The sequence below is a fragment of the Nicotiana sylvestris genome, chromosome 5, assembly GCF_000393655.2.
Source record: "Nicotiana sylvestris chromosome 5, ASM39365v2, whole genome shotgun sequence".
NCBI lineage: Eukaryota > Viridiplantae > Streptophyta > Magnoliopsida > Solanales > Solanaceae > Nicotiana > Nicotiana sylvestris.
The window spans coordinates 158,622,124-158,633,376 of NC_091061.1; the positions used below are offsets into that span (position 1 = coordinate 158,622,124).

The 11,253-nt window shown below is 37.8% G+C and overlaps 1 protein-coding gene across 5 annotated transcripts; it reads right to left on the reverse strand.

Annotated features, from left to right (window-relative positions):
* Nucleotides 1-2,689: 2,689 nt before the first annotated feature.
* On the reverse strand, nt 2,690-10,266 carry LOC104213086 (uncharacterized). Of its 5 annotated transcripts, none has more exons than XR_707518.2 (3): nt 8,584-10,266; nt 5,727-5,796; nt 2,690-3,183 (listed from the first exon to the last, which is right to left on the reverse strand). XR_707518.2 is itself a non-coding variant. In XM_009762504.2 (2 exons), exons 1-2 carry the CDS (start codon nt 9,029-9,031, stop codon nt 3,134-3,136), a joined length of 498 nt encoding a protein of 165 aa, XP_009760806.1. In that variant the 5' UTR covers nt 9,032-10,265; the 3' UTR covers nt 2,690-3,133. The 5 variants fall into 5 exon arrangements, 3 of the variants coding, with proteins under 3 accessions (XP_009760806.1, XP_009760805.1, XP_070030850.1); XR_707517.2 differs by having other exon boundaries at nt 5,717-5,796; XM_009762504.2 differs by lacking the exon at nt 5,727-5,796 and having other exon boundaries at nt 8,584-10,265.
* Between the last annotated feature and the right edge of the window lie 987 nt (nt 10,267-11,253).

Consider the following 11,253-nt stretch of genomic DNA (forward strand, 5'->3'; position numbering starts at 1 on the left):
TTGGGGCATCAAGTCCTTCATCATTTTTGCATAACCAGGTATCTCCTTCAAAGCATCAATCAATGGAATATTTACTTGGATTTGTTTCAGCATCTCCAAGAATTTCTTGTATTGTTCCTCTTTCTGGTACTTGGCCAGCCTCTGTGGGAATGGGGCTGGAGGTCTCTTCTTCCCGATGATTTGGGTATTCTCTTTGTCAGACACCACTTCAACTAGCGGTTCCTGGACTGTCTCAGCTTCTTTCTCAGCCTCAATCTGTGTGTTGGTTTCTTCCTGGGCAGGCTGTACTGTCACCTCTGTCAGTTTCGTTGAATCATCTAGCTCAATGGGCACTAGTACAAGTGTCTCAGCCTGTCTTCTTTCTCGAGTCCTCTCTTTCTCCAAGTCTAAGTCTCTGCCATTACGTAGACTCACTGCCATCAACTTCTCGGGCCTTGATCTTTTGGATTTATCTGAGTGTCTGCAGGCAATGTACTATGAGGACGATTATTCAAAGACATCAAAATCTGGCCCATCTGCACTTCAATATTCTTTATACCTGACTCATATGCAACTACCCTATCACTCATTTTTGCATTTGACCCAATAACCTGCTGCATCATTGCCTCAAGTCTAGCAAACCCATCTTCCTATCTCCCACCATATTGCTGCTGAGGAGGATCAAAACCCTGCTGCTGATTTTGATTGTTGTATCCTTGTGGCCGTTGGTAGGGCGCCATATTATTGTGAGGTCGCATACCTCCCATATTTCCATTGTTGAGTTGTGGCTGGACTGACCTGTATGGCTGATTCTATTGGCCCCAATTTTGACCACCCTATCTCTGGCCTCCATAATTAGACACATAATTCATGTCCTCAGGGTAGTGATCATGATCACTTTCTGCATTCCATTGGTTATCAATTGGCTGACTAATGCAAGATGTGCATAAACCCCCATTGGTAGTATCAACAATGTGTGTCTGCTGCTTCTACCCTGACTATTTCACCATTTTGGTGAGTATACTCATCTGTGTCATTAATGTGGCTATATTTTCAGCAAGAGTATTGGATAGATCTAAGGGCACTGAGTGAACTACTAGAGTGATAGGTGCATTCCTGGTTGTCCACCCTGAATTTTGTGTCATCTATTCAAGTAGGCTTTGGCTTTCTCTCCATGTTTTGCTCAAGAATGCTCCACCAATTGAAGCATCAACATTAGCCTTCACACTATCTGTCAAACCCATATAAAATCGCTGCCCCAATATCTGATCTGGAATACCGTGGTGCGGACATATAACCAACATCCATTTGAATCGTTCCCATGTTTCTTGTAGTGTCTCCATTGATTTCTGTTTAAAGCTCAAAATTTTATCAATTTGCTGAGCAGTCTTGTTGGGTGGATGAGACTTATTTACAAATTGCTTGAATAACTCCTCCCAAGTCGTGATGGAATTAATGGGGAGCAAGTTTAGTCAAGTCTCGCAGCTCTTGTCACTGAGAATGGAAACAAAAACAGCTTTATTGCTTCCTGAGTTACATTGTGCTGCCTTTGAGTTTTGCAGATTGACTGAAAATTCTTCAAGTGCTGTTGAGGATCTTCAATGTATGACCCCGAAAATAGTCCATTGTTTTGCAACAAGTGCAGCATGTTGTTTGTGATTTGAAAAGATTCGGCTTGTATCTGCGAGACTAATATCGTTGTGGCCAAATTCTCTGTTGTGGGTTGTGCCCAGTCATATAGAGCAGCCTCTCGCACAAGAGGTGCCACTAGCGCTAATGGCGCAGCTGGGTCTAACACGTTATCCCCCATTTCTGGTTCGAGTTGTTCAGTTGATTGTTGTTTGTTTTTCTAGTTGGCCCGATTCAAGGCGTTGAAAACTTTCTCGGGATATGATAATACTTCAAATACTTCACCAGTTCTCGATGAGTTTCTAGGCATGCACCTAAACAACCAAGTCAACAAACATTAAAATTTCAATGTATAGATTGAAAATAAAGAAAACTGACTACACTAAGAATTTTTGTATTTCTTTCAACTGTAATTGATAACACCGTTAACTCCCCGGCAACGACGCCAAAATTTGATCACGCCCAACTATGCCTTATAAAAAGGACAAAGCGGTCGCTGCAAAAATAATCCGAGTATTTAGCCCAGAGTCGAATCCACATGGAATTAACCTACCAATTACTCTTGTTAGACTCACTAAATTCTTCGTAATCAACTTCCCAGATATTTTGAATAACAATTGGAGATGTTTTTACTAACTATAACTGAATGAAAGCAAGTAAACTAAAGCTAACTATGATTGGATTGTATACAAATAAGAGAAGGATCTAAGGTTATAATTTCCCCTATTAATGGAATCTCTTCCTGTTATGTTTTGCATAGATTGTCTAATCGTCTCTATCGATCATAATCACTCTTATTACCGTAAATCTCTCACGAGTAATCACAACAATTTACTAGACGCACTCTCCCGAGTTACGTTAGCTGGCTTTTATTACAGCTCACTTTAGATCGCACCCAAGGCTTCGTTATCCCTAATCCTGCCTTTAAACCCTCGATTATTGATTCCTCATATACTTTGGGAGTGGTGTTGTTCAACATTTACGTAAATATGCACTCCCTCCCGAGTAATACATACTAAATATGCACAGCTACTTGAGGATTCTATCAATTAACTACAACAAGAACGCAGTTGAACAAATAGAGATTAAACCGGACAAACTATATTAACCCTAAATATTTAGCTACTCATAATTGTATTCATACTAACAACAACAAAAGTCATCATAAATTGTAAAATACAAAAGGAAGGAAAGAAGAACTCAATGTTGAATTATCCTCCTTGCCTCTTGCCTCTCCTTGCCTTCAACTAAGCTGTAAAGACCTTGATAATGTCCCTTTGGGCGAGCTGGACCTCTTATAGGTTAAGTGGAATTACTCCCGAACTTCCAAGTTTACCCCTGAAATTATAATCTCCGAACTGGACTAGCGCGGCAGCGCTAATGGCCGCGCATATAGCATAGTATTCTGTCTCGAGGTTCTGGACTAGCACGGTCGCGTTAATGGCCGCGCTAAGCTGGTCATCATTTTAGCTCATCTTTTCTCTCTTCTTTAACACACACTCAGCTCCGAGGGGCTTCCCTTGCTTTAATTTAGCTCCAAACACTGTCCCAAGTCCTCATAAACGCAACTTGCTCCTGCAAAACATGAAAATCACAATTAGAGACAATTTATCGTCATTTAACTATCCTCGAACAGTGAAACATAGTCAAATTAGGGCATAAACATTTGCCAAATTACATGAACCTAGCCTACTATCAATGGTTCTTGAAATACCAGGTGAACGTTGCAGATGTTGCTACATTATGACGCCATTATCTTCAGCCAACAGATTGGCATTATTTTGCCATGGCTGTAAACTGTAATGCATTGCTACTTATAGCGATACGAATGCATAATGAGAGTAGGTGAGTATGTCATCTACTAACAATTAATATTATTGACAAAAGATATACCTTATTTATCATCAACAAGAGTTATCACATATCAGTATTAATCATTTATAAGAGTTAAGAGTTATCACATATGAGATCAGTCAGATAAGTAGCGCTTATTCTTACCTCGGCTGGATGTCATATGGCCCAGGTTTTAGGAATAGAATTTAGAGCATATTCATATTGTGGTTTGGGCATCAACTGTTGTTTGCTGGTGATTATAAATACACTAATAGTCCTTTTGTAAAAAGAAAACTGTCCCCTGCCTTTAGTCTTTGAGTGCTTACAGTGTTTGAAAGACTCATTCTGTAATTCAATGAACCGGTGTTTAGTATCAAAAGGTTCCCCATGCCTTATAAAAGTGGTTTGGGCATGTTAACGGCCAACTCTCTTGTAAAAGTGCACTACTTTGTCCAGTGATGGATATCTCCAATCAACACACAGCAATCAATCAAACTCTATTCAATTCAATCAATTACTTATTTTCACTCTTTACAGTAGTTTTTTTATGGCTTTTCTAGTTCAATTTTTTTAGCCATTGTTAATCTAGATCTAATTATGTACAGAAAGCTCAACAAGTGACTTGTACTATCAGGAGGACACCTTCCTGCTCATCCTTAGAGGAAAAGCAAAGTTCCCTTACACACTGATAAATCGTCTAATCCCAATCTTATGAATCTTTTGGCAGTGAATTGAGATACTTCTTAGTTTGGTCTGATAACAGTTTTCACTTGCGATGATAGCAAAACAGAATCAATGCCAGTTTCTCTCATACCTAACCCAAAAAGATCACTCAAAAAAACAGATATAAACTCTCAAAAAAACAAGATAGTAATTTTTGAATTAATTGATTAAGCACTGAAATACAATGAGGATATAAAAAAATACAGTAATATATCAGGAGGTAAAATAAGACCAAGTAATCTTCTTAAGCTAACAACTTGATTACTAGACTAATTAAGCATTGAATTCTTGAAGCTATGAGATATCTTTACAACAAGATAGATTTACATATGGACTCAGTAAATAGCAAAGAATTTAGAAAGCACTGAAGGTATGCATCAAGTATGATACTAGTACAATATTCAGGAGAGAAAGCCTACATATCAGGGTGTTGCAGCAAAGAGATCGAAGATATTGACGGCAAGATACCATATCCATGAAAATTGGGTAATTAGAGGAATCTCGCTTATACAGTCCACGAACATCTCTCTATTCACTACCTGTGATTTTGTATTCTAGTATCCGCGCTTCACCATATAATCACTCTCCAACTGGAATAACTACTTGATGCTCCCAGATTCAGTATTCTTATGCACAAGAATAACCTTGGAGGTAGATGGTTAGTCCGTACGGAGAATGGCGCAATAGTAATTTATCTTATCCAGCTTAAATTAGAGCTTAATATGATAATGTTTGGCTTGAAGACAGAATGATGAAAATCTATCTAGGGTTAGAGAGGATCGTTGAGATAGAAAGGAAGCGTCTAGCTTATGTTAGAATAGACTAAAAACGAGATATTTGTCTCAATGTACCTATATTGACCGACCAATTGAATTGGGCCAGCCCAGTTTATATAAAACTCTCTAAACTAGCTAAGTAGTCGATAAATACAAGAGTGAGCTTCTGGGTCCAATATAAAAGAAGAAGAAAAGAAAAAGAAAGGAGCCCAATCCGCTAAGTAACAACATCTTCATATGTCTTAACACCCCCGGAAAGTTGGAGGGTGAGACAACCCCCAACTTGCGAAGATTGAGATGATGGACAGCTCCAACCAAAGGCTTGGTGAACATGTCAGCAAGTTGAGTGGCACTAGAGGTGTGGAGCAGCTGAAGTAGCCCCTCATTCAGCTTGGTGCGAACAAAATGGCAGTCCAACTCAATATGCTTAGTGCGCTCATGAAAAACAGGGTTCTTAGCAATGTGAATAGTGACTTGATTGTCACAAAACAAACGAAAAAGAGAAGAAAAGTAATGCCAAAATCGTAAAGGAGCCTGCAAACTCAAGTAATCTCAGCACTAGCCTTACTTATGGACCTATATTTAGCCTCAGGAGAGGACAAGGATACCATAGATTGTATCTTTGATTTCCAACCCACAAGACTGCCCCCCAACAATGTGCAAAACCCACCAACAGATTTCCTACTATCTGGGCAAGCACCCCAATCACTATCACAATAAACACTGAGAGAGAGGTCAGAATAGGTATTATAGAAAATACCAAAGTTAGGAGTGACCTTGAGATACCTGAGTAACCTCAGGGCAGCCTGCATGTGAGGAATGCAAGGGTTCTGCATAAACTAGCTCAGATGCTGCACTGCAAAACAAATTTCAGGCTTGGTATGGGTTAAGAAATTGAGTTTGCCCACCAAACACCTGTAAGTCTCAGGATTATGCAAAGGATCACCACAATCTGCCTTCAATTTGTCATGTATTTCAAGAGGAGACACCAAAGAAGAACAATCAGAGGAGTGGAACTCTAATAGCAGGTTATGGACAAACTTTTTCTGATGAAATAAGACACCACCCTCAGAATACAAGACTTCAATACCCAAGAAATAGTTAAGCTGGCCGAGGTCCTTAATCTTGAATTGATCATGGAGGAAAGTCTTTACAGCAGCAATTTCACACAAATCAGTCCCGCGATGATAATATCATCAACATAGACTACTAAGATCACCAAAGTATCACCAAAACCTCTAGTAAAAAGGGAGTAATCATTTATAGAATGCACATACCCTCTAGAGGACAGAGATTGAGACAACTTGGCATACCACTACCTTCAAGCTTGCCTCAGACCATATAAATATTTCTATAGTTTGCAAACCTGAGAAGTAGAGGAAGAATGAGATGGAACTGCTTGTGTAGTAGAAGAAATAGAGAAACCAGGTGGAATTTTTGTAAAAACTTCCTCATCTAAATCCCCATGTAAGAAAGTATTATTAACATCTAGCTAAAATAAATGCCATTTTCTTTTAACAGCTATAATAATCAATGTTTTAATAGTAGACATCTGAACAAAAGGTAAAAAAATCATGAAAATCTATGCCCTCAACTTGTGTATCACCCCTCATCACAAGTCTAGCCTTATATGTTTCTATGCTCCCATCAGCTTAGTACTTATTTTTATATACCCATTTGCAACCAATTGGCTTCTTGCCTTTGGGTAACTCAACTATATCCCATGTTCCATTAGCATCCAATGCCTCAAACTATTTTCTTATATCATCCTGTCACTTAGGGACAACTGCTGCCTAAGAATAAGTATTGGGCTCAAAGACATGATGTTCACTAGAAGTAGATATAACAGATGAATTTGCACACCTGAGCAATGGGATGGTAGTGTGCAGACATAATTTTGCAAGCTAGAAGGAGGATTATGAGGTCTAGAGGATCTCCTTAAAGGAGGAAATTCAGAATCATTGGTAGAGGAAGAAGACAAATCAGGAGAAGATGAGGAACCAGGAGAAGAAGGGGAGATGTCCCAAAGTACTGTAGGAGCAGGAGAGGTCGAAGGAAAAGAAGTGTGAACTTCAGGATGTACAAGGGAGAAGTAGTCATGAAGTGAAAGGGAAGTCTGCCTAGCAGAATGGGCAAAACGTGTAGAAAATAAAAAATTGGTCATAGTAGGAGAAGCAGAACCAGATTAAATAAAAGGGAATACATGTTCATGAAAGACAACATCTCTGGAGACAAAGCAGATTTTATTCTGTAAGTCATACGACTTATAGGATTTCTTTCCAAAAAGATATCCTAAGAACACACAAGGAACAATTCTAGGTTGTGACTTATCTCTATGAGGCTTTGGAACGGTAGAGTAGCATAAACAGCCAAAAGCTCTAAGATTGGAATAAGTTGGGAGTTTGTTGTATAAAATTTCATAAGGACATTTATCTTTTAAGACACTAGAAGGGAACCTATTTATCAAGTTTGTTGCAGTTAACATACAATATCCCCATAATCTAAGAGGGAGGCCAGACTGAAAAAGAAGAGCTCTTGTAGTCTCCAGAAGATGTTTGTGTTTCTTTTCCACAACTCCATTATGTTGTGGAGTATGAGGACATGTTATCTGATGCAAAATATCTTTTTAAAAAAAGAATGTGGACCCTACAGTGTTGGATCCTAATTCTAGGGCATTGTCACTTCTTACAGTCTGAATCTTTAATTGGAATTGGGTTTCAGTCATGGCAATGAAGGCTTTTAGAAGGTCAAAGACATTACTTTTGGCTCCCATTAGATGAGTCTAAGTGTCTCTTGAAAAGTCATCAATAATGGTTATAAAATATCTGGAGCCAGTATAGTTAGGTGAATGATATGGTCCCCAGCTGTCAATATGTATTAACTGAAAAGGTTTTGTGGTTTGTATACTACTATTAGAAAATAGTAGTCTAGTTTGCCTATCTAGTGGACATATTGGACAAGAAAAAGATTGCTTAGAAGATAACTGTAACCCAAGTATAAAAATATGTTTCATTTTAGAGAAAGGGATATGCGCCAAAGCTATAATGCCAAACCACATCCATTTTATTGATGTCATTCAGATTTACATTAGTAGTTACATGTGTCTCATCAGAAGCAACAACATTTACATTTATAATAGTCTTTACATCTTCATGTATTTCAGGCAAAACACAGACAAGAGAAACAATAGGAGAATTAACAATACAAGAAGAGTACAATGTGGTGCTAGCAACAGGAGGGAGGAGAAGCTTGTAAAGATTATGGACCAGTTTATCAAGAGCCAGAGGCATCTTCAGAGAAGGGGCATGTATAGAACAAAGAGTTCTGGTAAGCATAACAATTCCATTGTATTGGTCTAACAAGTTATGAACAGATATGAGATTATATTGGAAATAAGGAACATAAAGAATATGATAAATTGTGAAATTTAGGAATAAAGACAAATATCCTACTAAGTGAACTTTAACCTTGTAGCCATTTGGGAGTGAAACAAGACAAGACACAGGTAGAGTTTGTAAGTTAAAGAGTAGGTCTTTATGTGAGGTCATATGATCAAATGCTCCAAAATCTATAACCCAAATAATACTATCTACTTGTGAAAGCATGCATGACTTGAGCAAAATACTTTTTGATAACAGCTTACCAGCAAAGTTAGCAGAAGCCATGAGAGTGGGCGTAGAGGAGGAATCTACAGAAACATGGGACTGGCGTAGTAACATCATCAGTTGGGGTAATTGATCTTGTGTCAGACCAGGAACCATTGAAACATTATTAGACTCAGAGGGCTTGACAGACTCAGAATCCATATTAGAAACCACATTAGCAGGAGGACCAGGAGAATTCACTTCAACATGAGCTGCAGTCTTTTTACTGCCAGACCCCTTTGTGAACTTGAAATTAGGAGGATACCCATGAAGCTTATAACACTTATCAATGGTGTGACTTGGTTTCTTACAGTACTTGCAAACAGGGAATTTCTGAACATCAAAGTTGACTCTGGAAGGAAACCCCTGTTTAGACACCCCAGCATTGAAGGAAGTAGATGTAAAGGAGAAACTGAGGAGAGGTAGAAACATGCCTCTGCTTCTCATCTGACAACAAGATATTGTAGACAATGCTTTCAGAAGGGAATGGTTTAATCATGAAAATGTTACTTCTAGTCCGCACATATGTATCATTGAGGCCCATAAAAAATTGATACACTTTTTGGACATCATCATCCTTCTGATAGTCAGATTTAAAACCACAGTTGCTGCAAGATCTGACTCTACTAATTAACAAGGCTTCAATCGCATCCCACAATTGCTTGATCTTATTAAAATAGGAGGCAATACCAAGTGAGCCTTGTGAAATGTGAGCTAGTTCTTTCTTAAGCTCAAACACTCTTGTAGCATCTGCCTGACCATATCTTTTCTCCAATTCACTTCAAATATCTTTGGCAAGTTCAGAGTACTCAACACTACGAGCAATATCTTTGGACAGGGAGTTAGTTAACCATGAGACGACTAAATTATTATACCTCTGCCACTGTCTCGCCAAGAGAGAACTGTCAGAAGGTTTGACTGAGGATCCATTAATGAAATCCAATTTATTTCTAACAAACAAGGCTACAAGAATAGTTTGCCTCCACCTCCCATACGCAGTACCATCAAAAGGGAGAGAAACTAGTGAGGACCCCAACACGTCAGAAGGATGCACATAGAAGGGATAGACAGGGGTAGGTATCGTCGTCTTCATGAAACACAGAACAAGAGGTTGTAACGCGAGCAGTAGGCAACATAGATGGGAAAGTATCTTCACACATTTTTATACACAATTAGCAGAGAAATACTACACATGTAATCTAAAACAATAGAAAAAAAGGAGATAAATAGGGTTACCAATTCTTTCACAACCGGAAGGAACAATGACCTTGTATATAAGAGTAAAAGAGACGAAGACACAAACATACCCTAGCTGAAGCGTACAGATGCAGAAATCCCTAAACCCTAGGTTGATGAAGACTTCACAAGAATACTGAATGAGTTCGGTCAATCAGCAACATGAGCAAACACCACCAGAACACACGCTAATTCCAACGCCATTACTAGAGAAATTCATTGAAAATCGTCAAGGAAGACAAACGACAACGGACCACTAAAATTCCGATAAAAATACATGAGGGTAACATCGGACGAGAGGTAATAACCCGATCTACCTAGATTTGGACTCTGACACCATGATAAAGTTTGGATTGAAGACAAAACCATGAAAATCTATCTAGGGTTAGAGAAGATCGTTGAGAGAGAAAGGAAGCTTCTAGCTTGTGTTAGAATAGACTAAAAATGAGATATTTGTCTTAGTACACATATATTGACCGACCAACTGAATTGGGCCAGCCCAGTTTATATAAAACTCTCTAAACTAGCTAAGTAGTCAATAAATAGAAGAGTGGGCTTCTCGGCCCAATATAAAAGAAGAAGAAAAGAAAAAGAAGGAGCTCAATCCGCTAAGTAACAACATCTTCATATGTCTTAACATAATACAAATTGAATTTCCAATTTTCCCCTGAAAGCATGACAATGAAGTTATTCTCGTTTAATAATAGTAGCAATTGCATGTAATATACATAATACATACACACTCCATTTTATATATACGTACATGCATCTCGCACTCAAATTCATTCCACAAATTCGTACATTTCTTTTGCTAATTTGATCCTCACCCACAAGAGTCGGATCACTCCAATGGAAATTCCTCGAGTAATGAGGCTTCTTTTAGTAAAATAATAAATGAATTTAATATAATATTAAGAAATACGTATAAAATTCTCACTATAAAATTAAGAAAAGTAGTAACTTATTTCAATACAAAAAAAAAAAAAAGGAATCAGAAACTAAAAGTATTTTTTTTTTTACTGAAATTTCGACGGTTTGGTATCCTTTCATATGCTATCACTAGATAAAGCGTTTAAAATGTTTGGTTATTATTGACATATTAAATAGTCATATCAATTATAGAATGTTAGACAAATAATTAAAAACTAAGATTAACTTAAATAGCTCAATGCATTATAATTTTAATACAATGCATTATAATTTTATATAATGCATTATAATTTTAATACACAATACCAAACAGTAGATAAGAAATAATATATGCACAACTAATGCTTGCATTACCAACACATGCATTACTAATCCATGCATTGCTAATACACCTTATTCCGCATTATTCTTATACATCCTACCAAACCACCCCTAAGAGTCCACCAAACAACTCTTAATAGGCAATTAAAACCCGGCCATAACCACAGGAAAAAAAACGACAA